Raw genomic sequence first — 13,379 nt, 5'->3', positions numbered from 1 at the left:
AACGACTGTGTATAACAAACAACGTCTCCCCTCCCTATTACTATTGCTACTTTTTACCTGCCAGTATGCAATTAACCAGACAATAAACTTCTCACCAGTAATACCCATTTTAGCATTTATTTACTGTTAATATACTTGATCTCCATCTAAAGGTCCATACACTCTTTGTTCTCACAATTAGGACATACTAGTAGGGCATCTGAATTTTACTTGGGAGCCAAACTGTGGAACAGTTGACCAATGTGTTCTCGTACTACAACTGACATAAAACTCTATGTGTTTATATTGAGCGCTTCAGTAGTAGTATTGCTGAACGCATCTGTTAACTTTATCCTGGTTGACACATGTGTGGTGCTACTAGTACCACTTTTAAAATTCTGCTAGCTTTAACATCACAAGTTCTACTAACAATGCACGGACGTCAACTACGGCACCATTTCGCCTCACTAGCAACGTGTACAGTAATGATGGCTCGTATCTTGAAAAACTCATATCTAGTTCCACTTCCTTTGGACTTGTGTAAAAGAAAAGGCTTAGCACGTGAGAGTACCTTCCTACCAAAAAAACGTCATGTCATCTGATTTTCATGACCTAAACATTTGAGTGTGTGTGGATGGGGGGCGAGGGGGAGGGGAGACAAGAAAATCCTCAACTGGTTTGCACAGAAACGACCGCAACATCTGTGCTGGCCTTTTACGAGAAAACCCAACAATCAACAACCGCACACACACACACACGCACACCTGTAAGACATTGTGGTACTAAAAGGAGATTATATTCTTAGAACTAAATCCATGCCCAAAAGAATTTCAAACCTAAACACATGGGACCAGCACTCTTGGCCCTCGTCAAGGTACATCATAGGCGCATTTGAATGTTAGCAAAAGAATGAGCGCAATATACAGTACCCACCCGTAGACATATTTTCAAAAGAGATGTGAGCGGATCAACCTCAATATGACAAAACGTGTTTCATGTCACGGATTCGTTTTGCTGCTCCTGCAGTGCACTTGGGGGAAACAAGAGTGTGTGTTTGTTTGCATTGGAGCTGATCGTATTGCTGCGCTACATGAACATCAAACGACACTTGGTTTGCTGCCTTTCAGAAACTAGGACAAATTAAATGATGCAGAGTGCGGTGGGGTAGACACCACACACACACACACACAAATATTGGAGAAAAAAAAATCTATATTTAGGTTTGGAACTCCATTTTCCCAACACACCCACACATTCATGGCCTCATCTTACACAAGCACCTTAACTTTGTAAATGGGTTACCCCCATATAGCCGCCCACGCATCAGGTACAGTATGAAAACCTTGGGCATCCTGTTATGACTTCTGGTTTCCTGTTTCCTGTGAAGAAAAAAAAAAATAACACAGCACAGTCTTCTCACACACATACACATGAAACAAACTCATACACACCACTACTTGTAAGGCATCGTGCTAAGATCGGATGGGAATTAGCATAAGTGACAAAAGTAAATCTGCTCTGTACTTAAAGGGGAAGTCAAGTCAAATACTGTATTTTCTTGAGAATAATAATGTTCTCTGCCGCCCTGTCCCACTAGTCCAAAAATAGTATTCTGATGAATATTGTGTTTGTGGAGTATGAATTAAGCAACAAAATCTAGCTGTTTTTATCCATCTCAGGGGGGCGGCCATTTTGCTACTTTTGCCGTCGACTAAAAATGACATCACAGTTATCCCGAGATGGATAAAAACAGGTGAATTGTGGGGGCGCATAGAACGCATTATTATCAACTATATCTCTGACTTGTCTTCCTCTTAAAGTACAGAATCGTGTGTAAAATAAAAAAGATTCAGGCAAAAGGACTACTGATTCAACTCTTGTACTTCCATCCATCTATTTCTATAGCACTAAAGTCATGGGTGAACTGTTCCAGCTGAGGCTAGTTGCCTGAGTATCGCAGGGAACAAAAAGACAAGATAAACGTTGGCACCTACGGGTAAATTTGTCTCTGACGAACTAAATTTTCCTGCGTTTGGGACGTGGGAGCAAGCCAGACCTCAGAACTGCTCACATCTCAACCAGCACACCGCCATCCCTGTGCTTCAATAAAAGTAAGCAAATGTTTGTTTGGTTTTGTTGTCAAATCCCCCAGATCACAATCAATTCAGTTCTCAACTGCGGTTGACTCCCATACATCTTCTTAAGGTTGAAAAAGTAATTGACAAGGTAGAGAGAACAGATATTGGGTTTCAAATTTAGGGAGTCAAAGTATAAAGGCAATCCGGAAAATAAATACTCAAGTACAGAGAAATTAAGTGCAGTAATAAAATAACCGTACTTCATTACCTACGACCTGGTTTCCGAGAGACACGAGTTGCTGTGTTTTTATTTCATGTCGGGTGATTCCGCACAAGCTGTGCAATTGTCAAGGGACAAGTGCATCGGCAACAACAGCGGCGTGCGTGTGCTCATGTGTGAACTTTAGGCCCCGCGTTTGTGTGAACAGCGTGAAAAAGAAGCGAGTGCGAGCTACACAAAGCTCCTACCGAGATACCTGAGCATCCCTCGCCACGGGGGTCAGCCACACCGCTCCTAATGAGCAGCTCCACCTTCCCATGGTGCCGCTGGCTTTTTATTGACAATGTGTACACGCTTAATTGTCTTGGCACAAACATCACAACCATTTCTTGAATACGTTTTGCACAACGTAGATGCTTCAGGAATCATTTGGCAACCCGTTTTTGTGTGTGTGTTTTTTTTTTTCAGTTTGTTTGTTCAGTTGAGATTCTGTTGTGACAATAGAGGAAAAAGAGGCACCATATCCCCGTTCTTTGTGGTCCTTTTTTTTTAAAGTTCAACATCCCCCTGCCCCCTCCCTGTAGTTTGGAATTCATTAGCAATCAAGGAACCACAAACGCCCAATTTTAATTACCCTCATTTGCATATTTGCATATTAATGACTGCAGACGTAGCGTTTTTTTTCTCCCCCTGCTGCAGTCAAACCCCCTCCCTTCGTGTCAAGATAAGCCATCACATACACTGCAACACTGTGCGTCTTTGTTGCGGCTCAAGGCTTTCTTTTTTCTTTTCATTTTTGTGATTATTAGGTTTGGAAGCAGCGCCTCGCTTTCAACCATTATTACGTTTTGGAAAGTGAGTTGGTGCTCACCAGTAATGGAGTAAGAACTGACATTACATGACAGCACTCCAGATTCTTCATTCAAAAAGACCCACTATGTCAAAATTCATGTGCAGTATTAGGTTTGCATGTAGACTGGTGGTTGGCAATTTCGAAGTTGGGGGTTCAAAGTTGGACTTTCCAAAAACATGCATTTAGGTTCAGTGAAGATCCATAGATCCATAGATGTGAGCGTGATTTTTTTGTCTATACTGCACTATGTGCCTTGCCTTGTGATTGGCTGGCAACCAGTCCAGTGTGTACTGTGCATCTCACCCAAAACCTGCTGGGAAAGCTCCAGCAACAGAAAATTGATAAATATATCGCAAGTTTGCAGTATAATTTCAACTGTGAATGCTCAATAGGGATACAGATTGTTCAAGATTGTTCAGGTGAATAATACCTTTTCGAATGTGAAGGCATGAAAGTTTTCTCCGCAGGGTGTCCGGGCTCTCCCTTAGCGATAAGGTGAGGAGCTCGGTCATCCGGGAGGGGCTCAGAGTCGAGCCGCTTCTCCTCCACATCGAGAGGAGCCAGATGAGGTGGCTTGGGCATCTGATTCGGATGCCTCCTGAGCGCCTCCCTGGTGAGGTGTTCCGGGCATGTCCCACCGGGAGGAGACCCCGAGGAAGACCCAGGACACGCTGGAGAGACTACGTCACCCAGCTGGCCTGGGAACGCCTCGGAATCCCCCGGGGAGAGCTGGAAGAAGTAGCTAGGGAGAGGGAAGTCTGGGCTTCCCTGCTAAAGCTGTTGCCCCCGCGACCCGGCCCCGGATAAGCGGTAGATGATGGATGGATGGATGGAGGCATGAAAAGTCGCTAACAATGACATTCATGTGTTACATAACACAGCAGGAAGACAAACATTAGTAAAGGTGTTTTGCAAATCCTTGGCCTTTCTCCTAGCTGGCAGGTAATGTTTGACAACACGAACAGGAAGTGATGACTAACATTGGCTAAATGCTGCCCCCTGCAGTGTAAACATCATTCCTGCAGAGCTACGAGACATCAATCCATTTGGCGCGCAGGGATTACAGAATTTGAGGGCGCCAAATTTCAGGGAAAATTAACGAAGAGAAACTGAACACAAACGCAAACACAGCAGCTGTCAAACAGTTTTTGTGTCTTCGAGACAAAGGAGTGTGAACACCACTTTCGGGTTTCAAAACTGTGGTCATGATGAGTTCTTCGTTCGGGATGGAGTATTTAAGCGCCAGCAGAGGGTGCTGTTGCGTCACTCTGAACTCCTTGCTTGCAGGGTTGCAGGCAGGGGATTTTCTTTTCGCACGCAAAAGCTACGGATGCGGGAGAAAGAGCTTGTTACAAACGTTTGGATATGATCACAAATGGCACAAGCATTTTTGTTGATCCATACTTCATAGCAGAGTCAACCACATACCGTCGAATGGGTTTGGCTTCGCTGATAAGGTCAGGCAATTTACAGTTTCTTGTGTCTGGGAGCACCAAACTCAAAATAGCAGCAATGATGCTAAATGAACCAAAAATAATATAAGGGAGAACCTTGCTGTAAATTCCTGCAAATGAAACAAATTTTTTTACATAGTTGTTTTGTGACGAATAATATAGATAGAGAACGATACTCCCCACCATTCTCAAACAACAATCTCACTGAAACAAGGACATAATTGACAGTCCATATTTTGAATTCTAAATGATAAATTAAATATTGCCTGTTACTCAAATTGCCTGCGGTCAATTTATTGTGCTAATGAGCACAATTTTGAGACGTATTCAAAGCATACACTGTGGCTCATTATTTTCTGCAAACAGAAGTCAAGTCAAGTCAAGTCAACAAGAAGGAAAACAAACAGATCCACACTTGCCTATGTGGAGGATGTAAGGACAGAAGATAGTGCCTATGCGTCCAGCTGTGGACAAAACACCCAGCCCTGTGTTCCTGACCACCGTGGGGTACAGCTCAGTGAAAAAAAAGAAGATAAAGCTGTGACACACGGACACACCCAACTTCCCCATGAGAACCAAAACCTGGAATGCGACGTGCGTGTCTGCAAAACAGAGTTCAAAAAGTGTGATGAAACAAGCAGCATTGCACCATCCAAAGTGTTCAACCAAACTCTTATTGAATAATACAAACCCTGTGGGACAAGTTTAACCACGAGGAGTGTCAATCCAGAGAACGTCAGGTTGACACAGAGGAGTATGTGGCGTGGAGCTCTGTTAATCAAAACAAACGTGGCGATGTAGGCCACTGCGTCAGTGGCTGCTGACACTAAGCAATTGAGGTAAATATTTCCTTTCAGGTTACTCGTATTGAGACTGAGGCCGTAATACACCATGGAGATGGCAATCCTGCAGAATTACACAGGCAAGAAAGGCTGAATGAGTCTTACAGGAACATGATTTGAAAGTTTTTCTTTTTCACAGAAATATGCACACTCACTGAGCGGTCACGACAATATGGGCACCTACTCACTGTGAGGTGGACGTGCTAACCAGTTGACCACCGTGTTGCCCCAAGATAATAATGTTAAATCAATAAACATAGTATCAATGTCTTTGTAAAGGAAGAATTTTTCAGAGGTGGACCTTCCATCTATCATCTGTTGGACTATGACATGCTCTTTTTTTTTTTTTTGCAGGGGTGGGGTTGGACTGACGATAGAGTGACTGGCGCTTCAGCCGCTAGCGGATGACGAGTGATGGACAGGCAATATTTTGTAAATTGCCCACCTCTGGAATTTTAGAAACAGCTCAGTGACTGTGCCGGTGTACTTAGTGCTATGGCTAATTAATCGAGCTACTATTAATAATTCTATTAATGCTTTCACAGTCAGCGGTGTTTTTATTTATGAGACATGCAGCACAAATAGGTAATGATTGGAAATCGTTGAGCACAAACTTAAAAAATAGAGAGTAGTTAAGTTTGACATTACCATATGAAGAAACCAAGACCTGTAATGTTCCTCAGGTTCGTGGTGTGTATCAGGTCCATAAAGGTATACACCCGCTTATCTTCATCTGATTTTTGCTGGATCATATGCATGGCATGAAAAGACACAGTTACAGAAACAGTCGTTTTAATATATTGAGCGATATTCTGATTAGAGACCTATTTCACACAGAACGATAGAGCGCAAGTGTGAAAATCATACACACCAATAATTCCGAGGCATCGACAGTCTTAAATATGACGTCGGGCGCGTGGATTTTGTTCATTTTGGCAGCACGGCATATAACCATTTCAGCCTCCTTCACGCGGCCTTTCTGCAAAAGCCAGCGAGGAGACTCAGGAATCACCCTGAAGGTCATTGAACACATCGGTTTGTAAGTTGCGAAGCTACTGTATATTTAACAAATGCCGTTTCAAGTACCATGAAACAAAAATGTGACAAAATGCATGATGTATGTAATAAGAATGATCTTGTCTGTGCTTACCAACAAATCTGATTATTATCTGTCAAATCTGTTTTGTTTTTTTAACACAACAATAGTAATCAGACATATGAATGGCAACAGGTTATAATGGAAGAGCATATAGTCAATACATGTTGCCGGCATAGATAGCCGCGTTCGGCCCTATTTTCATAACCGGGAGGCCAAGCGCTCAGCATATCAAACTGCCCCATCTTCATATTTGTACCAGAGCAAGTGTAGTTTCCAGTGTTTGGGAATTTGGTAGATGTGCTACGTCTTGTTCCGGTGTACAGTGGTACATTTATTTACGAAATTTATATGTTCTGGAAGACATTTCCATACTATAAAAGTATTCTTTTCTCCGGTATTCTATTGGACGCCCCATTCTATTGGTATTGATATCAGTAGTGATATTGATATCATATTAATATTCATGTGCTCGTAAACTGACATCCCATTTTAGATTACTGCATGTTATAATTTGTTTGTTATTTATTACTATACGTACCTCCAAGTAAAAATGAAGACGAGGCCCGGGATAGCACTCGCAACCAGCAGCAGCCTCCAACTTCGTATGAGGTAGGCAAAGAGTGGCAACAGAGCATAACCGAAGCTATAACCTAGACACTGGCCCAGCAGAGAGTAGACCATTCTGGCAGAATCACCAAGCATTTCTGACCCTGACCAAGATAGAAAAATGGAATATGAGTCCTTTGACATTTTCACAACTAAGCATAGAAAGTAAAAGAGACATCTATATAATTGCCCCTTTTTGGTCTATTGCGATTAATGAAATGGCTCGTTGAACACGAGCAATACACACGATGCTGGGTAAATGTAATGCTAATGCTACTGTGAGCTAGCTAGCTGGCCACGTGGGGCAAAACTGACATTTGATCGGGTGGGAACGCAGCCCTATTGATTACATGTACTGTATGTAGTTCAAGTTGCATCAGCCAGCACAATTTATTGTGAAGGGCCTGGGGCGGATTAGATTGACATGACAGCGCATGTAGGCTGACATCAGAGTCGACAAAAATATCTTTCAAACACATACTCCCGGAAGCAGCGCAGTTGAGAGATTCGCTACGACCCGAATAGACCAGTGGTCCCCAAAATTTTTCCTGTGAGGCCCACATAACTTTTCGCTTCTCTGATGGGGGGGGGCGTGGGGGTCTTTTTAGCATTGACAGTTTGTCTGCTCTCATTTGCCCAAGCAAAAAATCGTACTTGTTGTCGTCACGGGATTCATAGTGTCTCCGCAGATTGTACTCTTTGAATACCGCCACCGACAGATGAGACAGACAATATTTCTTTGCATTGAAAAAAAAAATGTTTCTCCATTTTGGGTTAAATTCCCTGTATTCCCAATCATTTTTTTTCTCTTACCTCACCTTTTCGCCACGATTACGCTCTCTTTGAGAGGGACGGGTTTAGGATTTTTTTTTTCTGGGGTTGCCAGATAATGGCACAGACTGCAGAAGGATGGAACAAATGTCACGTTATATGTGTTTATGAAATTGTCACTAGCTAATAGTTAATCATTTTATCGCAAACGCCAAATTTTATGATAAAATAGAAATATACATAGATGAAAAAGAAATGAAAAAACTCTCTGGTATTGTTCAGGGGGGCCGGACCAAAAGTGGAGGCGGGCCGTATTTTGGTGACCGCAGGAATAGACGGTTGGGATTAAATGAATACGATTTCATGAAAATAACTATTAGTACAGCACATAGATAGTAAATGTAAGTCAATGCATCGGAACATGTTTAGGCCAGCAGAGACAGCCGTAGCATAAATAGCGAGAGCCGTGCGCACCACAGAAGTATCGCCTTACCAAGGACAAATGATGTCACGAAGCAGGCCACGTGGCCCACTCCTCTCAGACAGTTCAGAGCACAGAACATGACCCAGTTGACGGAGGTGGCCTGGATCAGCGCGGTGACCGACTGTAGGGAAATGGTGAAGTAAAGCACGTACTTTCTGCCAAACCTGGACACAGTGTCATCACACACGAATACGGCACATGAATATGAAAATAAATATCTTTCAGCTGACACCAGAATCCATCCAAGACTGAAATGTTCATCTGCAATCGATAAGATCAGAAAATGCTACCGTGACCCTATTTTTGACCTTGTTTTGTCTTCGAAGCAAATGATGACATGTAAGTGCGCACAAAACGTATTTTCCAGGGCTTCAAATTCACATTTGAAGTCACTGCACTGGTGCGACCAGCTTTTTCAGTTAATCAACACCGACCACACCCTTTTTCAGGGGCGCTATGGCAGATTCCTATTTGCTGATGTAAGTTTGTTTCAATTGGCAAACATTGGAGCGTAACAGGGCGGCCCGGTAGTCCAGTGGTTAGCACGTCGGCTTCACAGTGCAGAGGTACCGGGTTCGATTCCAGCTCCGGCCTCCCTGTGTGGAGTTTGCATGTTCTCCCCGGGCCTGCGTGGGTTTTCTCCGGGTGCTCCGGTTTCCTCCCACATTCCAAAAACATGCGTGGCAGGCTGATTGAACACTCTAAATTGTCCCTAGGTGTGAGTGTGAGCGTGGATGGTTGTTCGTCTCTGTGTGCCCTGCGATTGGCTGGCAACCAATTCGGGGTGTCCCCCGCCTGCTCCCCGGAGACAGCTGGGATAGGCTCCAGCACCCCCCGCGACCCTAGTGAGGATCAAGCGGCTCGGAAGATGAATGAATGAATGGAGCGTAACAGCTTTGTTTGACGCACGCAACGCCTGACAAAACTCCCAAGAGCAGATCGAAAATGGAAAAATCACGGATAGTTTGAGCCAAGCTAGTCCCAAGTCTTCAAACTGCGGACGTTAAGTCTGACTGGAGTCAAGTCATGTGCTTGTAGTCCCCCTCCCCACCCCCTGGTCCATTTTAATTTGTCGAGCAACATTTTCTAATCTTAATGATTCAAAGCCAGCGGAAAAAAGACACAACAACAGTTTCATTCCAAATTGCGCTTTGAGCTAAAATGCCTCCACGGAGCATAAACTTGCCGGTCCGAGAGTTGACCACAGACGAGAACTCCGAACAGGACTCCGATAAAGAACACGGAAGTGGAGAAGGGGACCTTCCATGCATTTTCGCAAACCAGCTCCCACTGTAAAATCAGAGAAGACGCGAGGTTGTTAGAAATCCGATCGCGACAGGAATTCCGTTGCAAACGAGTAATTGCCATGAGGGAGGGGCTTTGTCAAGAAAGACTTGATCAGAGTGAGGTCAAATCAGCCGCGTTTGAGATCTTCATCGATTGATCATCGGCGGGGTATTTAAGACATAAAGGAGGACGTTTCTGCCGTTGCTATCGGCCGTTTTGTTATGCTCTCACACATTCCGGCTTTTGCGAGTTCATTCTTGTCTTCCGTTTTCCAAGTAGGACTGGAATCGTTTGCAGTTTGAGGTAAATTTTGAGTTTTCGGTGTCTTCTTCCTGTGCTTCTTTGTCTAGCTCTCTTCATTATTTCCATTGCTATCGTGTCCACATCGACCTCATGTCATTTTTTTTTTGTCATGCTTGCGTGCTCTGAGTCTGCCATGTTTGCACTCGTGTGTTTACGCAGCCCTGACGGATTGAGTATTTAGGCTCTGTCTGCTGTCTGCTATGTCGACGTGTCCTTTCGATCATGAAGCTCTTCCTTTCGAAATCTCAAAGAGAAGTAGTTATTTCCGGGGGACCTCCCGCCCTAATTTTATGCGGTGACCTTACAAGCGTATACACATGGCCGCCGGCCACCCCCAAAATCTGTAAGAATCATCAAAATTAGGGCAAGCAAATGAAAAGTTAAAATTGGATGTGTTCAAATCGAGTGTTGAAGTTCAGAAAAGAATCAAAGACTGAGTCACGTGCACATTTTTGCAGTACATATTTGAATTGGGGCGGCCCGGTTGGGGAAGTGGTTAGCGCGTCAACCCCACAGTGCAGAGGTCGTGCGTCCAGTTTCCCTGCGTGGAGTTTGCATGTTCTCCCCGTGCCTGCGTGGGTTTTCTCCGGGTACTCTGGTTTCATCCCACATTCCAAAAACATGCGTGACATGCTAATGGAACACTTCAAACGGTTCCTATGTGTGATTGTGAGCGCGAATGGTCGTTCGTCTGTATTTGTCCTGCGATTGACTGGCAACCGGTTCAACGTGCCCCCCCCGCCCCCCCCTGTCTACTGCCTGGGATAGGCTTCAGCATGCCCCGTGACCCTTGTGAGGATAAAGCGGATCAGGAAATGGATGGATGGATATTTTAATTGAACACAATTTATCAATTGAACTATTTTAATTCACTTTCTTCCCCCCCACCCCCCCAAACTCCTTCAGCTCTGGTTAACGCGAGGCTGTGGGGGTGCGTGCCGGTGCCCGTCGATGAGCGCGCACGGCAATGATTGGTACCTCGTCGATAATCCCTCCTATCTCTGATTGGTTGTTTTTCCTCAAGCGCAATGGTTTCTTTCAAATCATTTTCGAGCTACAAGATGGGCCGGAGAAGGTTGATTGTTATTTTCTCAGATCATTTCATGAACATACTAGCTCCGGATTTGTAAATGAAAGTTTTCACAAATATGGAATCAAGTGCATTTTCCAAAACTGCAAACACCTTCATGAATAAATTCCCCTTTTTTCCCCCCCACCAGAGGCGTGGCAAGAGGGTTTATGCTAGGCGAAGGTGACGTCATTTGTCCCTCATGGTCGATAGTGGGATTCGTTTACAAAAACTTATTTGAAACTTGGGAACCGGTTCTCAACCGGAAGCGCTGTTCGTTTCCCATTCCTAGGGGAAGCGCTGTTCGTTTCCCATTCCTAGGACGGGCACCCTGTTGATCCTGCACTATGCACACCCCTGCTCGCATCTCCGCTTTAAAAATGTAGCTGGTTAACTGGAAAAAAAATAACATAAAAAAATAAAAGTTAATGCGTTTACAAATTTGAAGATGATTACAATCATTGGTCAACGAGCCAAACGAGACTGTATTGTGGTGTGTTATGTATCGCGAGCTTACCTCAGACACGATGGTGTGGCTCTCGGGACTGAAGATCCATCCATCCTCGCATCGATCCGTGCCATTGCTCGGTTCGACCGCTTCGCTCCAGTTTGCGTCCGCTTTGTACCGATAACAGTTATCGGGTCCGGCCCGGCTGACTGAATCTCCGTCGTGAGTTGTGGAGTTCAACCAAGTCCTGCAGCGGTGAGTCGGCGTGTCGGCTATGAAGACGGACAGCATTCCCATGTAGCCGCACGGGATGGCCGTTAAACTTAACAAAACGATCATCAGAATTTGGAAGCGGCCGTATTTTCCCAGGAAAGCCAGGGCCACGTCGAAGTCTTGATATTTCTCACCCATTTTTTCTTTGTCAAAGTATGACTGACGTGTCTCCAGGCATATGCTGCGCTCCCTTTACGAGAGGCGGCAGCAGCTCATCTTACCAGCTCTCCCGTGCTTTTTTTTTAAAACAACTCCACGATGTAGCTTTCCAAGTAAGGGTGTGGTAAAGAATCGATATTAATCGATGGATCGATGCGCACGTGCGCGACACGAGCGCATCGGCTCATTCTCTGGGTATGACGCGTTGACGGGTAAAATCTAGATTCGTCACGATGCATTGGTGGGTATCGGTAAAATCCGATTCAAGCGCCGTTTAGTTCATGTTAAACGTCACCTGTCTGCCCTTTCCTAGGCGCATTGAATGCACCATCATTATTTTGTGTTGAATACGGACGGAAGCCGTGAGTCACAGACTGTACAGTACACAACTAGCGAAACATTATGGAGTTCGCGCAAGCAGCAGCGAGGAAACGACCGTATTTAATGCTTCCGCAACATTCAGATCTTATGTTTGCAAATAGTACGGCTTCGAAAAGAAAGACGGAAAGCTTGATAAAAGCTCCGTAATTTGCAAAGAATGTCGCACTACGAAGCCATACAAAAACAGCACCACAAATATGCAGACCACTTAAAACGATGGGACCACATCACCGACAAGTCCCTCACCCCCGCCTCCCCGTCCAGTTCCTCGTTGTATAAGACACTCAGTGAGTCGTCTGTTTGTGTTTACACTACAGCAACAGCTGTGAGTCTCAGGTGCCAAATTGTTTACATTTTCTTTGCACAAAACCCAATTGTGAAAGGGCTTCAATAACTTGTTTTACACGTTCTACTGTTTATAAGGAATAAAGTGGTCTACTTTTTGCAATACCATACTGAATTCCATCTTTTTTTAAGCTTTTTTTTCTTTGCGTATTTGCATCACGTTTAATTGCACAATATCACAACAAATTGCACTGTATCGTATCGGATCGCATTGATTTCAAATTGAGATGGTGAAGTCTGGCTTTTAATGAACTGCAATTCAAAATATTCCACTCTTTCTTGAATTCATCAAATTTATATACGGTGTGATTTTCACTTTTTGATCCAGCCTGGTAAAATGATATACGTTTCTCAGGATATTCCCATTTTTTGAGATGCGCCTATGGATTAAAACAAAAAAAGACTATAACTACAGTGCACCGTATTGTATAATGGCAGCGTATGTGTTTTGTTTTAATTCATTCGATCAAACTAAAATATTTACAGTAGGCTGAAATAGCATGAAAATAAATCCATTAAAAAAACACTTTTTAGGGGCTTGTGTGTGTTTGTGTGTGTGAGAGAATGGGGAATTCATTGAGTGGTAAGTCCAACTATTTTGGAAAGGCTTTGCAATGGGTTATGTGCCATCACTGGACGGTGCGGCGTCAATGACCTTTCTTTTACTGATCCTTAAAACTTGACGATTTTTCGGGCTAGGCCGTAACCGCGGTAACGCTCTCCAGCCA

The 13,379-nt window shown here is 44.1% G+C and overlaps 1 protein-coding gene across 1 annotated transcript; it reads right to left on the bottom strand.

The window, feature by feature from the left end:
• Positions 1-3,966: 3,966 nt before the first annotated feature.
• Positions 3,967-12,091, bottom strand: LOC127615900 (solute carrier family 22 member 5-like). Its single transcript, XM_052087256.1, has 10 exons — positions 11,563-12,091; positions 9,573-9,676; positions 8,396-8,550; positions 7,064-7,235; positions 6,298-6,439; positions 6,075-6,169; positions 5,276-5,490; positions 5,004-5,186; positions 4,559-4,694; positions 3,967-4,454 (listed from the first exon to the last, which is right to left on the bottom strand). The coding sequence occupies exons 1-10, from the start codon at positions 11,902-11,904 to the stop codon at positions 4,394-4,396; spliced, it is 1,605 nt and encodes a 534-aa protein (XP_051943216.1). The 5' UTR covers positions 11,905-12,091; the 3' UTR covers positions 3,967-4,393.
• Positions 12,092-13,379: the final 1,288 nt, after the last annotated feature.

Source organism: Hippocampus zosterae, chromosome 15 (assembly GCF_025434085.1).
Source record: "Hippocampus zosterae strain Florida chromosome 15, ASM2543408v3, whole genome shotgun sequence".
In the NCBI taxonomy this organism is placed as follows: Eukaryota; Metazoa; Chordata; class Actinopteri; order Syngnathiformes; family Syngnathidae; genus Hippocampus; species Hippocampus zosterae.
This window is presented reverse-complemented; position numbering and strand designations above follow the sequence as displayed.

Bases quoted from the DNA above. Each gene is read 5' to 3' on its own strand.
- LOC127615900 (XM_052087256.1), bottom strand. From the start codon at position 11,904: ATGGGTGAGAAATATCAAGACTTCGACGTGGCCCTGGCTTTCCTGGGA. The intron at 6,170-6,297 runs GTGTGTATGATT...CATATGATCCAG, and splicing joins TCGATGCCTCGGAATTATTG to CAAAAATCAGATGAAGATAA. The intron at 5,187-5,275 runs GTTTGTATTATT...TCTGTTTTGCAG, and splicing joins GGTTAAACTTGTCCCACAGG to ACACGCACGTCGCATTCCAG.